Source organism: Nelumbo lutea, chromosome 8 (assembly GCF_056320005.1).
Source record: "Nelumbo lutea isolate HS-2025 chromosome 8, American lotus-T2T, whole genome shotgun sequence".
Lineage (NCBI taxonomy): Eukaryota > Viridiplantae > Streptophyta > Magnoliopsida > Proteales > Nelumbonaceae > Nelumbo > Nelumbo lutea.
This window is the reverse complement of record NC_142691.1, coordinates 47661469-47685855: the sequence shown is the minus strand read 5'-3', so window position 1 is coordinate 47685855 and position 24387 is coordinate 47661469. Positions and strand designations below refer to the sequence as shown.

Here is a 24387-nt window from a genome sequence, read left to right as displayed (position 1 = left end):
AACGGCATCGATGTAAATAAGTTGCGATAGTTGTGATAGAGGGTGTGTAAAATGTAAACACTAATTCAAAACAGGGACCCAAACATAAGAAGGCATCACATGCATATGCATGCATGCATACATGTATGTATATATGTATGTATGCATGAATGCATACATGAATGTGTGTGATTTAAAAACTAGAGATTTTGTGTTAAGGGCATATTCATAAATAACTAAATATAAGGTTGTTCTAGTACAAAATTAAGAAAGGAAAGGCCCCAACGTGAGCATCAAGGTGGTCCTAGAGTGAACCAAGAAGTATTCTGAAATTTTTTAGTAATCTTCTGTTCTATGAGCATTTTTGGTAAACTTACTTCATTTCAATTAGGTCTATCTGATTTTTTTTTTGTTGATCAGATAGTTATGCTATGTTATTGAACCCTATATACGGTTAAAGGTTCGCAATCATATTATAAATAGAATAGGAATTATGATGTGTTCATTGAGATGAAGCTTTTCAGTGGCGATTTTGTAATTCTGGTGAACAGTAACCCGAGCCCTATTACCTCTTTACAAATATATCTTTACAAGTCATGTTTTGGAAGAGAATGAATTGAAAGAGTATTTTAAAGTGGTGCAACATTGTATTTTCACTCTTTTTTTGATAGTAAAGGAAAATAAATTTCATTAAAGTTAACAAAGAAGTCTGACTGCATCCAAAAAACAAGGTGTTAAGGAAACACCTTCAAACAAAACCAGAATTACTCATAAGTACAACCAGAATTGCTAATTTGCAACTCAAGGTTTTCCCAAAATTTCTCCCCAAATTCTGATCTGTCTACTTGAGTGAAATCTGGTAAGACCAACAAACAGTCAACTATTAGCTTTCCAAAATCCACCACCACTTTCCCCAAGCTCTGAACCTTATCCTCAAGCAGTCTTTTGTCCCTCTCCTTCCAAATGCCCCAGAAGACTGCAAACAGAATGCAGCACTAAACCAGTCTGCCCCTTTTGCTCCCTCTAATCTTCGGTCAAGAAGAAAATATTTCAGCAGGATACCTTGGCTTAAAGCCTCTCACACCAAAAAGGGAAGAGAAGAACCGTCAAATAAAATCAGCAGCTTTGCAGCATACAAATAAATGGCCTCAGTCTCCTCTTGCTCAAGACACATATATCACACACAAAACATGCTGAACCCTCTGCTCTTCAGGTGCTCTACCATTAAAATGCTGTCTATAGCAACCAGCCATGCAAAAGCCCCTACCCTTAGTGAAATGGGATTGCCCCATATGCCTACATTTTGTGTGGATTCTTGTTGATTTCAAATTAAATCTGCATAGTAGGGATTCACAGAGAATATTCCATTCCTGCACTCCTTCCACCACAACTCATCCCTTGAAGAGCTCAAAACTTTTGTTTTTTTCTACTCTGTCCAGCAATGCAATATACATACGAGTTGATCACCCCTCATTTCATAACATTGATTAATACTAACTAACATCATGATCAGTGATCCTGTACAACTGCAGACACAGATCATAAAGCTTTCCCACTTCCCACCATTCATCCTCCCAAAATCTAACCTTAGCTCCATCCCCCACTACAAATATTATCAAATTTATCAACTCTTGGTCAAAAAGACATTATTCCTTCCAAATACTCACCCCGCATGAAGCAGAAACCTCCTTCGACTCCCACCCAAACCTCACTACTCCATATTTCCCCACAAGGCCACAATAACCCTTCTCCAAAGTGATTCCCTCTCCCTCTCTAGACCAAACCTCCACATCAATTTTCCTAACAATGCCTTCTTGAAAATTCATACCCTTCTCATTCCCAGCCCACCTCCACACTTCAGCCTACGAACATTTTTTCCTTTGACAAGGTGGAATTTCTTGGAACCACCCAAACCTTCCCGTAGGAAACTGTAGAGGAGATGGGCCGAATGGCCCATAGGCTGTCATTCTATGTTATGTTTATGTTTTCCTCTGTAATGGGCCTTATTCTGGGCCCATACTCTTATGTACTCTGTTTTTTTGTAATTTCTTGCCCACCCAAGGGCCTCTCTGTAATAATTCAAAGATTAACTTAATAAAATGTTTTAGACTGTTAGAGGGAGGTTTAGTTCGAACCTCTCACTCTCTAACTCTCATTGCCGCCAGCTCTCTCTCTCTCTCTCATCTTCTTAATCTTCTCTTGTTTGTTTTCTGGTTTTGCATCTAATCTCAAGCAGTTCTATACTTCAAGAGGGCTGTTTTCAACTGAAACATCTTTGAATCTTCTCCATTCTTCTTGCCACTTCTGCTGGAACTCTTATGAGTGATAATAGGTAATAAGTAGGAAGGCTTGACAGTGCACTTTTTATAAGTGTAATCCTGCCCACCCCCCACCCCCCAGTGATAAATATTTAGCTTTCCACTCATCTAATCTCTGCCCTGCTCCACCATATCAATAACAGGGCACCATATGGATGCTGGATTTGACTTGGAACCAATGGGGAAATACAAATGAGTAAATGAAAGCTCCCCAACTCTACAATCAAAAGCTGCCACACACTCCAATAGCAGCTCATTTCTATCTTCACCAATTCCTGTCATAGTGCTTTGGGAAAAATAACTTTCAGAACTGTTAAATTTAATCCTCTCATCATTCTTCATTATTATTCACCATACCAAGTTTCAATCCAAAATTTCAACTAAAACCTTAATTTTCACAATCTTTAGGTTTTCTCTAATCTCATGAAGGAGGATTTCTTTCCTTTTATTCCTCATTTCCCTAGAATCTATTCAAATCAATACATTTTTTATCAGCAAAGAAGAATTTTATTTGATATTAGATTTAAAATTTTACAACTTTGTGTATGGGATTCGAACTCCCACACTAGTACATATTTCTATCCCTCTTTACATTGCAGCCCAAAACAAGTGTTGCCTCAAAGCCCCTTGTTTAGCAAGATAATCAGCTAGCCCATTTGCACTCCTTCTAACCCATTTAAATTCAGCCTCTACCTCCCTTGCGACCTTTTCCACTTCCCTTATCACTTGTTTGAAAGTCCACGGAGTTGTTCTATTGTTTTTATCCCAAGAGATGATCACCTTGGAGTCCCCTTCAACCTCAATATGCCTCATTCCCAATTGCTTAGCTATCTTCAATCCTTGTAGCATTGCCATTAACTCAGCTTTTAGAGAGTTGCCCATGCCAATAGGTCATTAGGTCCAGAGAATAATGCTAATATAAACCTCTTCAAATCAAATTGCCCTATACATCTCAATATTCTAAGTTTGCACACCAAAAAAAGTCCATTCCAACACCTACTTTCTTACTTCTTACTTCTTACAAATGCCACCAATCCAAGGAGACAAGGATGAATTATTAAATCTGGCCAAAGAACCATTACTGGTCTTTCTTATAGGTCAAATTGTACAGCTTAGATATCTCCATTCCCCAATAACGACTCCTAAAGCTGCAATTAACCTGCTTGAGTCATTTGTCAAATTTAAAGCACACCTAGCTTCTGTAGGAGACTTCTTCTGTGCAAAGAGCAAAAGTATATTTTGTATGGCTCCCTCCTTTGGGGCTTTTCTTTAGACAATTGATCCCTTTTTGAATGCAATTAACCTTCTCTCTCCCACACTTTTTAGCAGCAATAGCCCATGTTCTATTCAGGTTCACCAATTTTTGACACATAAAATTAAATTTTACTAATAATCAATAAAGAAGTGAGTGTGTGTGTGTCTGTATGCGTGTGATATGCATACAAAAGCTAACAAAGCAGCCAAGGTGTAGGCCACTGATCAACCATGGTGCTAAATATCAGGTATAAAAATTATACTGAAAAATTCACTATAACTGAGAAAAATATCAAACCACTTTTGATCATTCCAGAAATACACCAAGCATCATCTATTTCAATTTTTTACATCCCCGCTTTGTTACCAAGTTGAGTAATCAGAGTATTCAAGTTGCTCTTCTAATCAAAAGAAATCAGAAAATAGCAACCATGAGAAGAGAAGATGGAGAGAGAGAGAGATCATGGGGACAAGATTGGGGAGAAAAGAATTGTTGAACATGTACCCACTTCTATTAGCTTATATAAGTTACAAATAAATAAAAAGACCAGAATACCCCCATTATGTAAACATTAAAAATATAAAGTTAGCCCTACTATTCCCTACAATTTACACATACAGTAAAACGTTTGATGAATTTTTTGTCATAGTACAGACCAGAATTTTTCATTTCATAATTTTTGTAGTAATAATCTCCAACAAAGACAAGAATTTTTGTGACAAAGGCAGATAACTAATCTACCACATTTGACCATTGAAAAAGAAAAGAATTAGTTATTCAATAGCCGTAAGACTGATTAACCAAACTAGAGAAAGAAAAAGCACATTGAAAAGCATGAAACAAGAATACCTGGTGGCCGAGGCAGACACCCAAAATCGGAATATCCTTGCATTCAAGCAGTAGCTTTAAACAAATTCCTATAAAATCAAATGGACATGCCAAGTTATCATGGCAAACTTTAACAAATCAAATCAAAAGATTGAAAATGATTGGAATTTGAACAATTTGAGTAGAGAGGTCCAAATAATTCCTTTCAGTTGACAATTGAAGAATAATTTTTCAACTTCAGGTGTATAAACATATTTTGTGAACAATATCAACATAAACTGTAACATACTGCATTTTTTACTAATGTGTGTATTTATCATATCAAGGGTTAACAATATTGTTTGGTATAGTGTTTCAAAAGGAATGCCTAGGTTCTGGTGAGGCATATTTTAATGCATTTACCAAACTTGAGCCTAGGTGAAACCACTTTCAAAAGGCATGCACCTATGCTGTGGCACAATGCAACTGTGAGCATCTTTTATAAGTTTGCTTTTCTTAGTTACTTTTTATATATTTTCTTATATGTTTTACACTTTTGCAATGGTCTATTATTACATTCTAAAAAACCTTTTATTGTTCTTTGTGCCCTAATAATGGTCTACTTTTAAAAGAAACAAAAGCAAAGACATTTTGCATTCTTTCAAGTCCATGCTACTGAGGATAGAATCCCAAATAACAAAAGTTCCTCTAAAGAAAAAACAATATTTGATCCCTAACTGTAAAATGTAACACACTATTATTAAAAACACATACTGACCCACTATTGGCCTTCTACCTCTATAAAGTCCCCAACCTAACAGAATTAGGACTGCAAAATGTCCAATATCATACTAGTTACCTAAAGTGATGCAACTAGGAGAAAATACATGGAAAGTTTCATAGGCTTGAAGTGATTAATCTTCAAGCACTTTTGTATGATCTGCATCTGTAATAGGTATATATAATTTTTTCAGTCTTTCTCTTTTCACTAATGTGAATAAACCCTAGTTGTTTCTAGGTCAAAGTAGAGAAGAAGAAAGAAGAAAGAAAAGAGAAAGAAGAAGAAGGAGAGGAGAAGAGTCTCCAGCCAGACTAGAAGAGAGGATGTACTGAAGTACATCTCCTAGCCGACCCACTTAACTTTTATTCATGAAAAACTTGAGTTACAAGAAAGACAATTTTGTCCCTCATAGAAGATGGGACACATAATTTAAACTCAGATACAATAGACATTTCACTTTCAATAAGATACACCAGAATGACCAAAATACCCCTGAACCAAGCATTCTAACACTCCCCCTCAAGCTGGAGAGTATATATCATATAGTCCCAGCTTGTTACAAATGTAATCTATTCTTCCCCGAGGCAATCCTTTGGTGAAGATATCTGCCCACGGATTTCCTGAGCTCACATGAGATGTAGTTATTACCCCACTTATCACTTTCTCTCTCAAAAAGTGACAATCCACCTCAATATGTTTAGTTCTTTGATGGAAGACAGGATTGGATGAGATGTGAACAGCAGCTTGATTATCACAGTATAGTTTCATGGGTTTGTCAATTGAGAAACCCATCTCCTGTAATAGGTTCTTCAGCCATACTAGTTCACATGTGGTATGGGCCATAGCCCTGTACTCTGATTCCGCACTACTTCTTGCCACCACCGTTTGCTTCTTGCTCTTCCAAGTTGCAAGATTGCCACCCAAGAAGGTACAATACCCTGTGGTTGACCTCCTGTCTGATATAGAGCCAGCCCAATCAGTATCTGTGTACCCTACTATCTCAAGAGGTCCTCCTTTTTGGTATAACAAACCACGACCTAGAGCACCCTTTAGGTACCTAACAATTCTCAGAACAGCTTCCCAGTGAGAAACCCGGGAATGTTGCATAAACTGACTCGCCACACTCACAACAAATGATATATCTGGTCGGGTAATGGTCAGGTAGTTCAACATTCCCACCAACCTTTTGTATCTTCCAGGATCATCAAACTCTTCACCTGCATCCACACTTAACTTGGCATTGAGTTCCATAGGAGTCTCTGTTGGTTTAGCACCTAACAACCCTGTTTCTTCAAGTAGATCAAGAACATATTTCCTTTGACATTGGTTGATCCCCTGTTTTGACCTCGCAACTTCTATTCCTAAGAAATACTTTAGCTTCCCCAGATCTTTCGTATTGAAGTGGTCTTGTAAGAATTTTTTTCAGCCTGTCAATTCCATTGTTGTCACTTCCAATTATGACAATATCATCCACATACACGACTAGCAAGATGTTTCCATCTTTCGAGTTATAGCTAAACACGGAATGATCAACCTGACACTGTTTCATCCCAAAGGCCTTCACCACTTCACTGAACCTGCCGAACCATGCATGAGAAGATTGTTTCAGTCCATAGACTGCCTTTTTGAGCCTGCACACCTTACCAGTCTCCCCCTGAGCAACAAACCCTGGTGGTTGCTCCATATACACCTCCTCAACAAGATCACCATGTAGGAAGGCATTTTTGATGTCAAGTTGTAGGAGAGGCCAATCATACATAGTAGCCAATGAGATCAACACCCGAACTGAACCAATTTTAGCCACACGAGAGAATGTCTCCATATAGTCCACACCATATAACTGAGAATAGCCCTTGGCCACTAATCGTGCCTTCAATCGTTCCACACTGCCATCAGGAAGATGCTTCACTGTATAGACCCATTTACACCCAACAGTGTGCTTACCAGGAGGAAGGGTGGTGAGTTCCCACGTATGATTATGTTGTAGAGCAAAGAGTTCTTCTTCCATGGCTTGTCGCCACCCTGGAGAGACAAGGGCTTCTGTACAGTCTTGGGAATGGGAACCGATGAGAGTAATGATAAAAACTTGCAATGGGAAGCAGAAAAGTGAGCAGTGGAAACATAGTCTGAAATGGGATGAGAAGTACAAGTACGTTTACCTTTCCGCAAAGCAATAGGGAGATGAAGATCTGAGGGAGAAGGGGCAGTAGCAAGATCTGTTGAAGGACGCTGAAGTGGAGGAGGAGCCGAAGCGCTTCTGCGAGTATACACTTGAGTAATTGGCGGCCTCTCTATAGTAACCGGCATATGATGTGCATCTGTAGTAGGAGTGGGAACTATGGGAAGGGGTTCCACAACTGGAACAGGAAGAGGAACCACAAAGGGAGAAGAAGAGACCCCGGCATTGGAGAAAAAGGGAACTGATTCAAAGAAGGTGACATCAGGGCACACAAACGATTTATGAAACTTAGGGTTATAACACTTGTACCCTTTCTGAGTCCTTGAGTAGCCAAGAAAAATACACTTTGTAGCCCGAGCATCTAGCTTGTCTACTCCAGGCCCCAAGTGCTGAACAAAACAAACACAGCCAAAGACTCTTGGGGTGAGAGGAAAGGGAGACAAAGTGGGGAACAACACAGAGAAAGGGGATTGACTTCCAAGGATTGACATGGGCATCCGATTTATCAAAAAACAGGATGTAAGAACATCACTCCAAAAATGCTTTGGGACATGCATATTGATCATCAAGAACCGAGCAGCTTCAAGATGTCTATTTTTCCGTTCAACTACACCGTTTTGTTGTGGGATGTAGGCACAAGAAGTTTGATGAATTATTCCATGATGTTTTAGGTATTGCTGAAATGATGAGGAGATGTACTCTTTGGCATTATCAGAGCGAAGTATTTTCATATAACACCAAACTGAGTGTGTATTTCAGCATGAAATTTCTGAAAATTAAAGAACAATTCACTACGATCTTTCATAAGATAGATCCATGTCATCCTTGAAAAGTCATCAACAAAGATTACAAAATACTTAAATCCATTGTATGACACCACTTTAACTGGACCCCATACATCAAAATGAACTAAAACAAAAGGACTTGAGACACGACTATCAGTTCTTGGACTAAATGAGACTCGATGATGTTTTCCCAACTGACATGACTCACAATCTAATAATGAAAGATGACTCAATGAAGGAACTAGTAGCCTCAAAGCCTTGAGAGAGGGATGACAAAGTTTGCAGTGCCATTAGAGAGGAGTAAGAGACGACTAAAAAGCCACTGGGGGGGCCACCACCATCAAGGTAATACAAACCACCTGCTTCATGCCCTCCACCAATCTTCGTCCCCGTCTTGAGATCCTGAAACAAACAAGAAGAAGGATAGAAGGTTACAGAACAATTAAGGGACTTGGTTAATCTACTAACAGACATAAGGTTAAAAAGGAACTTAGGAACATATAAAACAGATGCTAAAGACAATGAGGAGAGATCAACATCACCAACACCACAAATAGGAGATGTAGAACCATTAGCAAGTGTAACTGTCTGAGATGTGGAGGTGCGAGAAAGGGAAGAAAATACATCAGGAGTCCAAGACATATGGTCCGAGGCGCCAGAATCAATGATCCAGGGTGAAGTTTTGGAAGATAAACAAGTCATACCTGAATGGGTAAGTGTAATTGTGTTCTGCTGAGTTGTTTGAAGGAACTGCTCATATACTGCTTATGGTACACTCACCATTTCTTGCCCGAAAGCACAAGTGGGTGTTGAGGGGGTTGCTGGCTTTCAGTAATTGTGTTACTACTCTTAGACGTAACATGGTTAGCCCAAGTGTTGGGTGGACCACGCAAATCATAGCATAAATTAACTGTGTGCCCCTCTAAGCCACAATGTGTACATTTTCTCTGAGCATTACCCCTTCCTTTTCCACGGCCTCCAGTCCAGCCACTGGCCCGATTAAACATGTGCCCACCACAGTTTCTTGGAGGGCCACTTCTGCCACCACCACTTCTACTTCCACAACTACTCCCTTTAGTCACTACATCTATCAGAGAAGGAAGAATGTTCCACTGGCTCAATGGATGTCCTCTTAAGATGGGCAAAACTTCTTCAAGTGAGGGGAGAGCTAATCCCCCCAATATCTGTGCTCTGACAGGCTCATACTCAACCTTCAAGCCCACAAGAAACCTAGTCGCATCAAGTTGTTCACGTTGTTGTTGTTGGATCTGGACATCTGATGTGAGAGGGTGATATACATTTAGCTCGTTGCGGATGTTTCTCAAACTTGCATTGTACTCTTCTAAGCTTTGACTTCCTTGCTTCAAATTGAAGTACTCTTGGTATAACTGATATACCCTAGTTGTATTGTCTTGTCCAGAGTACAACTTTTTAGCATGATCCCAGATCTCTTTGGTTGTATCTAGGAACATGAAGTTCACACTAATCTTTGGTTCCATGTTGTTCCAAAGCCATGTCATTATCTGTGCATCATCTTGTTCCCAATCACTGAACTCAGGAGAATCAGAGGAAGGTTTCTCCTCCCTCACATGTTTTACTTTCCTCTTGGCCTTCAAGAACACCTCCACAAATTTTGCCCATGGTACATAGTTTTCACCATTCAACTTGATGGATGTCATTTGAACACTTAGATAATCTGAGGAGAGCATGATGCCTGTTTTGTTGTCATTCCCAACTACAGTTGAAGCCATCTCAATTATGTCTCCTCTGAATATACACCACAATCTCACACTTGTCACAAGACTTATCTCACTTACAATACCACCAACCCACTTTCTTCAACTGCACATTACACACTACACTCTGAAGCTGAAATCATTCAATCAACACATCAAAAACTTGGACTGCACACTACAGGACCATTTACCACCAACACACCACTACTGAAATTACTCAGTCATTTCATCGAACACTTGTTCTGCAAACTGCAGAACTGATTACACACAAGGTCTAGGAGTTCACTTTTAAGCATTTAAAAACATAGATATGTCAGCCACCACAACACAATCAACACCACACCACTGCTGTCGTGAGCATCAGCAATCTACCACTCTTCTTTCAGCACACATGTGAGCAAGAAAACACACAAAAAAACATGGCTGATATGTGTATCAGTTTCACCCAGCACCACAACAACTAACTTTCGAAGCACAAAAAAAAATCAGCATTCATAGTCCATTTCTGAACACACGACAGCAGTGTTCATACCTGTATACGACCAGCCTTCTTCGTACACTGAATAGAGGGTCTAGTATACCACTTCAACAACCACCACAGCACCGACCAGAGGCATTCTCACCTCCAGGCCCTCAAAACGACAACTCCTTTTCAGCCCTTTATCGAGTCTTCAATCAGATCAGTTGTAGGATGATGAAACCTACTGTGAAGCTGGCGGCAAACCCAGAAAGAAGATAGCAGCAAGAAAACGAACACCAAACCTGGCACTGATACCATGTGAATAAACCCTAGTTGTTTCTAAGTCAAAGTAGAGAAGAAGAAAGAAGAAAGAAAAGAGAAAAAAAGAAGAAGAAGGAGAGGAGAAGAGTCTTCGGCCAAACTAGAAGAGAGGATGTACTGAAGTACATCTCCTAGCCGACCCACTTAACTTTGATTCATGAAAAACTTGAGTTACAAGAAAGACAATTTTGTCCCTCATAGAAGATGGGACACATAACTTAAACTCAGATACAATAGACATTTCACTTTCAATAAGATACACCAGAATAACCAAAATACCCCTGACTCGAGCATTCTAACAACTAAAAGAGGGGTCCACTGAAACAGGGGTCCACTGAAACAGGGGCTATTCCCCACTTCCTCCTCTCTTTCTTCTTTTCCTACCTATAGTGTGGGTTCCACCCCTACTCCTCTATGTTATATTTGGCCTATCTCCCCTCATGTTTGTTCTTTATGCCTCAGTGTAGGAGAATCAGCAGATTACATTTTCCTTCACTACAAATACACCCAAAAGATTTGGTTCCATTTTTTGAAAATGGCTGGTTACAGTTGGGTTATACCAAAGCATGTCAAAGACTTTCTACATCAGTGGCAAGAAACAGGTTTAAGTAAGAGGGCTAAATATTACTGGCAATCAGTGTTACACACGGTGCTGTGGGGAGCAAATCAAGGCCCCTGGAGGAGTTAATTTCAGACATCTCTTATCTGTGCAACCTCTAGACAGTGAATTCTGATCTCTTCAGAGGAGTCTCAGTCAATGACCTAAATAGAGATGCTCACCTTTTCTTATTTCTCCCTCAACTCCATCAACCACCCTTGAGAATTCCTGAACCCACCAGTGAAGGTGTGATGATCTTAAACTTTGATGGAAGTGCCTTAGGTAATCCTGGATTAGCTGGTATTGGAGAAACATTAAGGGATGAAAGGGGCAACATCGTTTGGACCTTCAGTGGTCCTATTGGCGTGGCAGATTCCACAAAGGCTGAAGTAAGGGCTGCCCTCACAGGAATCAGAATAATTAAAAGTTTGGGAATTCAAAATATAATCATTGCAGGTGATTCAGCAAATACCATAAAATGGTTAAGAGACAAAGAGGGGGGACCATGGAGATTAAGTCACTATTTAGAAGAGACCAGGGACTCTTTGGAATGCCTAAATGTAAAGTTTGTTTGGATTCCTAGGGAATACAATCATACAACAGATGGCTTATCTAAATGTGGTGTGTTCTTAGAGCATCTATATAGTGACAAACTTCCCCCTTTGTAAATTGTAGTTTGTAGGGGTTCTCCCCCTTGCTTCGTACACCTCCTCATGTATCTCGTTTTTTATCAGTGAATCCCGATTAACTTTTCTCAAAAAATGTTGTCTAGAAGAAAGAGGACTAAAGTTTAAGGTTACATTTAGTATAAGGAAGTTTATATCAACCTCAATATGTTTGGTTCATTCATCTTGAACAAGGTTATAAACAATGTTAATAACTGCTTTGTTGCCACAAGAGACCCTCATAGGACCATTGCTTGTCATTCCAAGCTCTAACAACAGTTTCAAACATGATAATTCTGTAGTACCATGGGTCATAACTCTAAATTCAGCTTCAACACTCAACCAAGCTACAACATTTTATTTCTTACTCCTCCAAGTCACTAGATTCCCACTAACCAATTGCGGAAAAATAAAGAGGAAGAGAAGAAGAAATGAAGAGGGAGAGAAGAAGAAATACTTCTGTATTGATAATGTGTTGATAAAACATGTTGAGAATACAACTTAAATAAGAAAAGATAGGAGAGACAAACTCCTAAGATCTCTTTCAATTACTCCTAGAATCTCTCTCAATTAGGGATTGATTAAATCTTTCCCTTAATCCTAGGATATGACTTTCCTAATTTTATTCTTAGAGCATGCATGTATCAATTAATACCTCTAGTAGCATAAGCAATGTTGGGTGTAGTTGATGATAGATACAAGAGTACCTTACTAGTTTTTGGAGCTTCCCCTTTTCTTCTAAACTTCTCCATCAGTAGACTTATACCCCAAGCTTACCAATTTCCTTCAACACATCTAATGTAGACTTATGTTGAGTTACAAAGATACCTCTCAAATCTTGCCTTCTATACTAGGAAAGTATTTAGGCCCCATTCATTTGCCTGTATTTAGTGGGGGGTAAGTTGGTCAACTAGTAAGTTGACCACAATACCCGCATTCATTTTCCGCTATATTAGGCCCCATGGTAATTCAAGATACCTAATAGTATCAGTTACCAAAGTAATTGATACTCTCTTGCGAGGTGTGTAACAACTTACCAACCCGCTTGTTGAAGCCAATAAACGCTTTCTCCCTCTCACCGATATCTTTACCCGAGCAACTGATACCGTACAAGAACATTAAAAACTTTGCTTACCTGGGTAAGTTTTACATGGGAAATACTTGCTCTGGTAAACGTACTAGAATATCCCCCCAACTCTTAATATCAAAGGGACTATTGCCAGTTACCAAAATATCATCAACATAATGTATGCAGTAATCAAATCACCTTCGTACTTTACAAATGAGGTGTGACCTGCCTACTGAACTACTTATAGCCAAACTTCTTTACAACCTTACTAAATCTAGCAAATCCTGTCCTTGGAGATTGTTTCAACCCACATATTACCTTCTTGAGAAAACACACTTTTTCAGCTTTCCCTATGCAATAAAACAGAGGTGGCAACATGTACACTTCTTCCTGCAAATCCACATTGAGGAAAACATTCTAGACATCTAAGTGATTTGATATATATCACAAGAACAGAATAGGGTGATGCATTACATATTTGCATACTGGAATTCAGTAGCTGAATCAATGCCCGATCATGCTAGAATCTTTTTATGATTAATAGCATACACATTATGATGGTTTAAAGGTAATGCTGGTTATTTTTAGGGTGTTTTTTGATTAAATCGATAGGCTTAGATTCTATGCATGGTGAATTATGTTGAATATTTGATTGGATTAAAGATGAAGTTCAATGGTGAGCGGGATGCATAGTTGTCAAGGCGACGCCTAGGCGACAAGGCGCCCTTCGAGGCTCGCCTTGCCTAATTGCCAAGCAGTTTTGTACTTTCTATTATAAAATACTTTTTCTTTCTTTATTTTTTGACATTATAATTGTAAAATAGACATTATTAAACTAAAATACTCGTTTTTGTGTGTTTAGATACTAATTTCTTTTTATTATTTTCTTATTTGCTAGGGTTTAATCAACACAAACATTGCTAAATGCTGTATTGAACCCTTAAAGACTTCTTCTACCATTACTACTACTACTACTAATACTTTTTTTCATTTCTTCTTTTCCTATACAAAAAATAAGGGTTCAGCCCCTATATTTTTTTAGTTTTCTTTTCCTTCTTTTTCTTCTCATAAATATGTTGCTTTTCTATACTTCAAATGAACTCTATACTTTTCTGATGAAACTTATGAATAATTATTAAGCAAATATGGTTATGGTACCTAGGGAATTACCCTAGGATCTATGTTTTATACATAAAAAAATCCATCACTTAGGCGGCTAGGCGACAAGGTTCCCCCCTGTCACCTAGCCTCGCCTACGCACCATGAAAGCTATGGCGGGATGCTTTTGTTAAGTCTTAGTATGCATGCCTATTGCTTTATTTGTGGTTGATTGGCTTTATATGAATATTCTTGTGCTCCTTTCATCGATGATTTCATGGCTTAGATCCTACAATTTTTTATTTTCTCAAAAATTGCATAATTTTGAAAATCGTGTTTTTCATGTAGGATGCATGTAGCCATGTAGATCTAGGCTAGCATAGGTAAATTGTTTTGGGAATCTCCAAGATGACACCCACTCCCCTCTTAGATAATGGCTTTTCCCATTTAATCAAGCATAACCCATGATTGGGAGTTTCCCCAAGCAAAGGTGGGTGCCTAATCCCTTCCACTTTCATACCCCTACCCTGACTTATTTTGCTTAAACCATAGGATGGAGTCAGCACTTTGCCTTTTATGTCACAAAGCCCTGTACTTTCTATTGCACAGCCATGTAATAAGTTAAATATTGTAGACCTCAAGTATAATGAAACACAAAACCGTCAGTTGGAACATTATTTGCTTATATCTTGTAGGTTATTTTTTTACTTATTTTGCTATTTGTAATTGCTAATACACATCAATTATAAAACCTCCACCATCCATTGGGTTGTGGCCCATACCCCTTTATGTGCAACTCAAATTTTGGATTAAACATAAATCATGCTTACAACAAATGGCTACCAAACCATAGATCACCATGGAAATATAACTAAAAATGCATAGTAAAGCTTATTTAAGTAACCTATATCTGCTGGACATGTTGGAGATCCAGGCCCTGGAGATATGACAATATTATCGAAAGCCCTTTCTTCATATAGCTTTTGGAAAATATACTCCCATGTCCACTCATCATTATGCACCACAACTGGAGGCACTGAAACAATAATAAAACAAAAAGAGTAGCAATTTCAGTATAGTTGGCAACCTCATAGACCAATAGGCAAATTCACCATGGGACATCATGATTGTTAGAGCTCAACATAGAACCACATGACTGAACTAATGTGCCTCTGGCTTTAACCCACAAAAAGGAACTTTTGAATATAGTGATTTTCCCATAGATGCATGCATGAAGCCACAAAAACACAGGAATCAATGCAAAGCATTGTCAAATAAATGAAAATTCAAAGTTAGACAAAAAAAAAAAAAGAAGACACTTTAACAGATGATAACAGTTTCATTCCTTTCCAAAAATGGTTCATGGCTGCAGGACAAGTTTGCCAATCACAACAATAGAATAAGTTCTAGTTCTTTTTTAGAGAAGTGAAATATTTGCAACATAACAAAGCAGGATTTCAACCTTGTGGGATTTATGATCTATGTTACAAGACTCCGACCTAGTTCATGCAACAGAAATATATTTCCGCATTTATGAAGAAAGTAAACAAAATTTAAAATAATAAAGGCACTAAAACTATATAAAGATGTTTTTGTGTCCATGTATGCATATTTGTTTCTGAATGTGTGTGTGTGAGTGAGAGAGGGAGGGGAGAGAGAGAAAGAGAGAGAGAGAGAGAGATTACCCCCATTTATGACAGACAGCTCCTGGTAAATATTATATGTGTAACTATCGTAGTTGTCAATTAGCAATGTCCTCACATATTTAAATTTCAGATTTTCTTTGTCAAGATGCTTCTCCTTCGCGTACGATTCTTGTAAGTGTCCTGGCACTAAAGCCCGAGAAATCCCCACCTTCACAGTATCACAATTGAATTCTTGAAGAGAGTCTTTCCTATTCACAAATCCAAGCCGAAAGGATGACCTGGATACTGAAAATTTCTCATTCATATTATGTAAACCTTTGAAACAAAAGATCTCAGATGATGATGATCCCAGGCTGAAATTCATTTTTTCTAGACAAGAAAATCAATGATCAGTCCCTCTTGCTGAACTGCCTCTCTGTTTTCTGCAAACAACACCATAAACCAGTGAGACATGACAAAGAACTTGAACCGGGACAGTTGCATGGACTTCATGAATGAATTACAGTTACTGTTTTGTGGGTATGAAATCTTTTCCCGATGAACTTATCAAATGACGATAAATATCTTCAGATACACTTGACTAATTAATATTAAGCATGGTTATCTATTAACGTAAGACAAAAGAAAAGACAAACAAACTTATAAAGCAACCAAACAATTTTCAAGCAATCAAAACTATATATGTAACTCAACATGGATGAATCCAGTGTAACCAAATCTCCAACTTGGTACACAGAACAATTGGTTTTTCATATCTGGTGGTGAATTTTCTCATAAGCATTCTATCAAATAGACAGTAAAAAATCAGAAAGACATAATTTTTACTAATCAACAGGCAAAAATGGAGAACAAAAAGAGTCCCAATTACCACTACAACTACCTTCCTTCCACAAAGGGAAGCACAACCTTAAACCTCTAACTAAACGACCATGATTGCAAAAGACTACATTAACAAACAAGATGAAATATTTTCTAGCGAACCATTCCATTTTCTTCATTGGGTACTTAAAATCGAGAACAGATTATGATTTTCTGAAAAAAAAAAATAGTAATCTTAAAAGATACCCAGATGAGAAAACTAACAGTTCAGATTAATTCATGCCTGGAAGAAGCAATAAAACGCAAAACCCCACCTTTGTATTTAAACAGTTAGATCTAGGAAGGGGTGCTGGGCCTGGTTTTCCCGAGCTTGCTTGGTTTTGAGAGCAATGGAAGAGCCGAAGAGGGTTTGGATTTATACGTCCTCGAATTTATAGCCTTTCCTTTTCTATTTCTGTTTTTATATTCCTGGTTTAAATTAGATTCAGATTCCCGTTGTACTTCAATAGTAGGCTTTAGGTTCGTGAACGAGTCAGCCTGAGATGGACAACTTTGCTGTCCTCCACAAATCAGAACCCTTGAAGGTCGAATGTTCTATGGACAAGATGTAGCCCCCAACGAAAATGTCTATGTATGGTATCAGTCTTCCAGCCTTCCAATAAAAGATTCCAATCGAAGGGGTTTGAGGCAAGGAGAATAACCTCCCAAGTCGATCTCATTTTGTTACTTTTCCACAGCGTACTGACAGGGGTGTACAGCCGCCAGGCACCAACCACGGCCAATGTTGAGAGAATCTCTCCACTGGAATATTTTAGGTCAATTACAGATTATCATCCGGTTTGTTCGGTTAAACCGAATTTTGCCAAAACCAAACAAACCGAAGCGAAATTTTTTTCGGTTATTTTGGTTGATTCGGTTAAAACCGAATTTACTTGCTACAGAGAGTTTATACAAGATGATGTGGCAACTGGCAAGCTCCAAATTCAGTGACTAACAAAAATGCACTAAAAATCTGAAGAATCTGGTGGCTGAAAATTTCTACAGTCCAAATCTTTCGATGGCCAACAAAAATACAACGAAGAAAAGAAGAATTAAAGGGGAGAAAAAGAAAAAAAAAATACTTGTATAGTTGTATTCAAAGATTCCGGTGGCTAAGAAGAAAACACAGGGAAAGGGAGGGAACTGAGAAGGACCAAAGAACTGAAGGTCGAAGAAGAGTGGCCGGACTTTATCACTTGGCGGTGTCGGAGAAGTTAATTTACTGGAGGCTGGAGCAGTGAAAGTGGAACTCCCAATTCCCTGCTACGTTGCTCGCTCACTGCTGCAAGCATGCAACTGAGATTTGAGGTGGCCGACGGCACGATATATACTAGACTGGAGGTCTGAGTGCAATGGAATCTCTGGATAGTTAGGGATTTGGAGTTTTATAGAGTTTAGAGGAAGAATGTAGATGGTCGAAGACTTATATGCCTAATGGGGTTTGGCCGTTTTGGGTTTTTGCCCAAGGCTAATAGCCTTTGGGTTTGGGCTTTTCATTATATATCCACATATTTATCAATTTGCCCCTGAAAGTTGGATTTTTTTCAGTTAACTGAACCGTAGATGTCACAACCGGAACCAAAAGCCGAAGTTTAACTAACCGATTTTTAAAACTGAAACCGAACCGATTTCTCAAAATAACCGAACCGAAAACAATGAAACCAAAATTTTGGTTTTGTTATTTGGTCTCAACCGAACTATGTTCAGCACTAATGAAAATATAAAGAGGGTAGAGTAGAACAGTCTTTTCCTCCTGAAATTAGAATAACCCCCAAAAAAACCTCTTGAATTCGCCATTCTCTTTGTTCACTGCACCCACCAACCATTCTCAGCAAGATTGTAGTTTAGAGCATGATTTTCAAAATCAGACCGGACCAGACAGTCGGACTGAAAAACTAGAGAACCAAATAGGTGACCAGATCTATTTTACCCCAGAATCATTATTTTGCCAAAAACTGTTTTTTGGTCAACAAATCATTGAGCTAGATGGTCAAATCATCCAACGGTTTTAGTCATTATTTATTTATTTTTTTGTCAGAATGAGCTATTTATTCGGTTTTAAAATCAGACCATTCGATCCAAAAACTAAACCCTTATAATATTGGTTTGAACTATTTCCCCAACTGAGATCCCCAAAACTTTGGGGGTCATAGGGTTTTATTCTACATTATATTTCTTCAATGGTTGATGATTTTACGCTGTACTTTCAGCTCTTGCACTTTTTTAATTTTTTGAATGACCCCACTAAAAAGTTTCCTAGCTACGCCATGTTGATGGTTGTCTTTATTTTTCCATAACTCATGTTATTCCATTGTCCATTGTTATAGGAACTAAGGTTGTTTTGAATAGGCCTCCACAATGTCAACCCAATCTGTGACTCCACACCCTATTGCAACAACCATGACCATGAGGGTGAATCTAAACCATCCTCTTCTGGTGATCCATCTCATTTTAATTAAACTGAATCATATGAACTTCTTCTTCTTGATGATTGTGAGCATGAGAAAAATCAGTTCATTTTGCCACTTGGTCTGAAAATAGAGTTGCTACTCATCGAGTAAATGAAAATAAAGTGATAGGACCTCCAGGATTTGCATGGAAAAACATTTGTAATTTATTAATAACTCTAAAACCTAAGGCACCGACTAATCAGTCTAGGTAAGACTAAAATGAGAGAGAAGAGGGAACCCTCTCCTCAGTCTAATAGGTGAGGCCTATATGATGACTTAAGAGAGTATAAACACATATACATGATTAATAAAAAAAATAACAAACTCCCATCAACCCGTAAGGATATTCCCTTCCATGCTCACAGATCAATCTCGGCCTGAGGCCTGAACAACCCTCACCCCTTTTTTTATGCAGGGGCCCGAGCAAATGGGTGAAAGATTTCAGTCTAACCTTCTGAGTCGGTGAAATGATTTGATGGGAGAGGAAGTTCAAATCCCTCAAACTGTTGGATCTCACGAAAGCCGATTCAGCCATGACTCCCTTACTAAAATCCAAGTAAAATGAAAAAGTAAAAGAAAGAAACGAAAGGCAATTACCTAATTTGTTCTCAATAACTTAAAAAACGACGACAGTGTAATATAGGCTAAACAACAGTTAACAAAGCAGACAAAATGACAAAATGATGTTTGCCATCTAGATTCACATATTAATTAAAACTTTAGGGAATAATAATATTATTGCATTGGATTGGCGACAATGGTTTAGCCAGAACTGGTTCATCCCGCTATTCCGCGACAAAACACAGGAGAGGCAAAACGGAAAAATAATAGAAAGAAAAAGAAAAAGAAAGATAAAAAAGAGGAGAAACGATAACAGAGTACCTGACTGGGATTTGGGATTTCGGCCTGGACACAGTCGGCAAAACAGAAGGACTTTGATTGGGATTCCGGTCTGAAATCTAACGCCACAACTAGGAGTGTGCGTCTAGGTTGCTGATTTCGCTGAAAAAAAATAGAAGAGGACGATTTCCGTATGATAACCGTTAATGATGTTTCGCCTGAGATGAGGAGAGGAATCCGATGAGGCTATTGTTGATCCGATCCGATCGAAAGGAAAATGAGGGCAGGGGTGCGTCGAATGATTGGCGAGTTTGAAGATGATAATGGATAGGAGAATGGTGATGAGAAACTAAGGATAATGTAATAGTTCCGGCGACGGTAAACGGAAAACGGGAGGACTGCCGATACTAATTCTCTGTTCTCGTGAGAAGATGATGAACAGTGGCAGAGTTGGAAGGGAAAGAAGAAGAAGAATGATAGAAAGTGTGGGAGAAAAAACAAAGAGAGAGATGAGAGAACTAGGAAGAGGAGATTTTCTCAGTTGTGGCTGCAAAGGAGAAGAGATGCCGCAGCGAGCTGAGAATTGCCGCCGCTTCTGTTCTTTTCGAACGGGGAAGAAGGGGAACAAACGATTTCAGGGGTTCTGAAGAAGAAGAGGAAGAAGAAGAATGAGATGGAGAGGGAGGCCGGAGAGAGAGGGGAAGCAGGCGGGAGAAGAAACCGCCGCTGCCTGAAGTTGCAGCGACGGTGACTGATGAAACAGAGAAGAAGAAGAAGAAGAAAGAAAGAAATAAGGAGAGGAAGAAGAGAAGAGAGAGAGAGAGAGAGTAACTGAGAGGGGGTGCCGCCGCTGGCTGTCGTTCGAAGGGGATCGACGATGAACAGTGAGTCTTTCGAAATTCTCAGATTCGGGTGAATAAGAGTTTAGGTTGAATTTATAATAAGCACCAGGGGCATTTTCGCAATTTTGGGTAATTCGGGGATGGAGGCATTTTGGTACTTTTGACAAACTGGGTCAAACCGGGTCCAATGGGTTAAATCGGGGTTCTGGTCCGATGGTTGGTGGTTTTGGATCAAAAAAAAGAAGGTTGAGATGGATCTAACCGCCGAGAAGGGTTTTGTGTGAGTGGCTAGGAGATGAGCCAAAATGGATATTTTTAGATGGAAGGGTAAATGATGGTAATTTTGGCTAAAATTTCATAGGATAGGTTTTTTGGTAATATGAGGTGAACGGTGGGGTCATCTTGGCCCAATTGGGCCTTGGGCAGATTTGGAAAGGATTCAATTCAGTGAATTAGAGTCTCAAAACATAATCTTAATGTGATAAAGGGCCAAATAAAGGAAGTTTTGGGTCAAATTTCATAGGGCAAGATTTTTGGACATTATGAGGTGATTGGTAGGGTTAAATTGAGTCAAATGGGCCTGGATCGAAAGGACTTGGAATCTAGTCAATGTGGGACATTGAAATGGAATCTTGGTGTGATTGAAGAATAAACTAAGGTATTTTGGGCTGAAATTTCACAGGTAGGTATTTGGGAGTGTCTAGGATTTGATGACATGGTTTGATCTATCTTCGGAGGGTCAAGGTCATAGGAATTTGGGTCAACGATATCCTGGAATAGAAACTTTGTTTGATGGACCAGAAAATGGGGGAATCTAGGGCTGGAACTTTATGGGCAGGTGCTTCCATGTGTATGGGGTTTAATGGTGTGGTTTGAACAGTTCTGATGTGTCAAGATCAAGGGAATCTGGGTTTGAGTGTTTAGGCTAACAAGAGATGTTGAAATGAAATCTTTATTTGATGAAAGGGTGAATGAAGGAATTTTAAGCTAAAACTTAATGGGTAGGTATTTTGGAGTTTCTATGTTCTAGTGGTTGTGTCTGATCTAATGGTTGAACTGTAAGTGGAGGTTGATCGGGGCCATCAGATAGGTATCAAGCATGTTTAACGGTGGATCTGAGGACTCTTGGGTGAAATTCGGGATTTTTTGGTGTTTCGGTGAGATCAAAAGTGTTTGAGGTGAATTGGAGGTTCAGGCAGCGGACCAAGCGAAAATCGGGTGCTGACAATGATCCAAGTTTATTCTAGGGATATGTGGATAATAACATGAACGTAGAGATGGAATTGCTGTTTTGAATCCTAACTTTGTTCTTTGGAAGCAACTAGGGGTGTCAATTGGACCAACTTGGTCCAATCCGATCCACTCCAATATGAGTCCATTACAAATGGATCAGGTCCAATCCAATCCGATGAATACTTTGAACCATTTTTTACCAGTCTAATCAATGTTTGGATCGTTCAATCTGTTCAACTAAGTTTTAATTTAGATTGGTTTCAACCCAAACATGGTTCTTGACACCTGTATTTATATCTTGTATCAGTGGACCGGATATTTGTTCAATCTGACCAAATCCTATATAAATACATTACCAATGGAGCAAATCCAATCCAATCCATCAAATACTTTGGACCATTAAGTCTAGATTGGTCCAATTCAGTAAGTCTCATTGGTCTGCTCAATTAATCCATTCAAATTGATTTTGATTTGGACGGATCCAACCCAAAACCGATCCAATGACACCCCTAAAAGCAACAGGATCAATTGCTTCTCACTTGGATTCCGTCATCCCTAGCTCACTGAGGAAGTGTCAGCCCAGGTTAATGGGTATACCACACCGAAGGGAGTATGAAATGCTTTATCCAAAATTTTTGCTTTCAAACTGAGAGCACCTGTTGTGTAGGCGTGTAGCTCCGATTTGAACAAATACAAATATGTACAGTATAAGTACATACAAAATATAAGGTTTTACATTCTATTCCTTTCAAAGTGGGCCTTAAGAGAAGAAAGAACATTCATTCTTTTGAGTCATTCCATCCCCAAGCCAATCTTGCTAATCCAAAATAGTCTTAGGGTGGGCCCCAAGAACGACAATTATAAACTCAAACCTAAGCCCAATAACTCAAAAGGGAAAGAAATCAAATCCCTATCAAGAGGGTTCTATGATAGATCTATTAGAAGATGAATCATGCTGCTTATAAATGTCAAACATGCTTTCACAAGAATTTTCTTCTCGAAGCTCGATTTGAAAAGAATACAAATATAAATATATCTAAGTACAAATATATACAAAATAATATATAAATTACAAGGTTACAACTTACACTACAAGCACTAATCCAACTATTGACGACAGTTGGTACTCTGACTTGGACACTAGTCATCATAGGATACTGAACCTTGCCAATCTACATTTACATTCAGAATATTCTGAGCCATAGAAAATATTTATTGGGAATGGAGAAGTTTTGTTTGTAGTTTATATAACGCATTGATACTTCTAAATTGCTCCTCCTCAATCTAAGGCTGCGTTTGGTTGCAATGCAAATAAATATGCACTGATGCAAAACTATGGCAGTGTAAATTCTGACCTATTTTGATTTTAAATTTTAGTGTATTTTGTTTGATTACAATACAAATGAAGTAAATTAAGACATATAATAAAATAAAACCCAAAACAAAACTAAAAGAGATTTTTTTTTTCATTTACACTCCCATACATTAGTACCAGTGCAAATAAAATTTTACTGCAACCAAACACAACCCAAGTTTTATTTGATGAATTCTTTGCAAAGGCACAACTGACATGCAAAGTACTATTTCAAGGTCATTGTAATAAGAATGGTCTATGAGTTTACGAGTGGAGTTATGAAAAAATCTCTTTGTAGCATTACATGGAATCTATACATCTACTCACAAGTGACACAAAAGGCTAGGTCATCTATCTCCTCAATTTGTTCGATATGTTATCAATTCCAACAATCCTCCTTTTTTTATCCAAAAAATGATGTTTTGTCATTCATTCCGACTTGGATATCTCATAAGTAACCTTTTTTTTCTAGCAATACTCAATATAAAAGTTCCACTTGACCTTTTCTTTAGACTTTAGTGATGTTGGGGCCCTTTTCTTGTCAACATTGGTTCATGGATATTCAAATACTGCATTATAATTGTTTATGCATTTGGTAGTTGATGGTGTGCGATTTGGTGATTTTTGCTAGTGGATAGTTTGAACGTCAAACTGAGTAGGTCACCTGGTCAGATGTGTTCGGATTGCTTTACTTGGGGTGGATACTTTGATGCTTAAGTTAGCGAACTAGTATAGGCGTAGGTTGCCATGGGTTTCACACATCACGTTTGAGATCTCCAGGAGAACATGGCTCACCGGTTCGATGTCCTTAGAGGTAGTTTCATACATGGACTAGGCTTCCATGTGAAGTGATAAGGCCTTAACCGGTCGCCTCTGGAGTGGACAGTGAGGGAGCTGACTTCCGAAGGACTCAGGTGCAAGCAAAGGAGGTCAGCGAACATGTCACCCATGTTGCCACCTAGACTTCAATTAGGTCGGCAAGTCCTCGAGGGAGGTCGTTTCTCATGTCAAGGTCCTTTGGACTGGTACTGACGAGGTACAACAAGTCGGCCCTGGACGAGGTGCTGCTAGTCGCTCTTCCAAGGTGGATGAGTTGTATGCGAGGTGCTCAGA

General features: G+C 38.7%; 1 protein-coding gene across 4 annotated transcripts in view; it reads right to left on the bottom strand.

Annotated features, from left to right (window-relative positions):
* EMB1997 (para-aminobenzoate (PABA) synthase family protein) overlaps positions 1 to 20758 on the bottom strand; it is a 115588-nt gene extending 94830 nt beyond the window's left edge. The window contains exons 1-4 of one of the 4 annotated variants that reach the window (XM_088958575.1): positions 19888 to 20758; positions 15737 to 16119; positions 14956 to 15087; positions 4402 to 4469 (exon numbers count right to left, since the gene is read on the bottom strand). In XM_088958575.1, coding sequence (XP_088814701.1) covers positions 4402 to 4469; positions 14956 to 15087; positions 15737 to 16061 — 525 coding nt within the window. In that variant the 5' untranslated portion in view covers positions 16062 to 16119; positions 19888 to 20758. Of the gene's footprint in view, positions 1 to 4401; positions 4470 to 14955; positions 15088 to 15736; positions 16120 to 16830; positions 17548 to 17637; positions 18015 to 19887 lie in introns of those variants that run through there. The other 3 variants (XM_088958576.1, XM_088958577.1, XM_088958574.1) reach the window with 3 other exon arrangements.
* Between the last annotated feature and the right edge of the window lie 3629 nt (positions 20759 to 24387).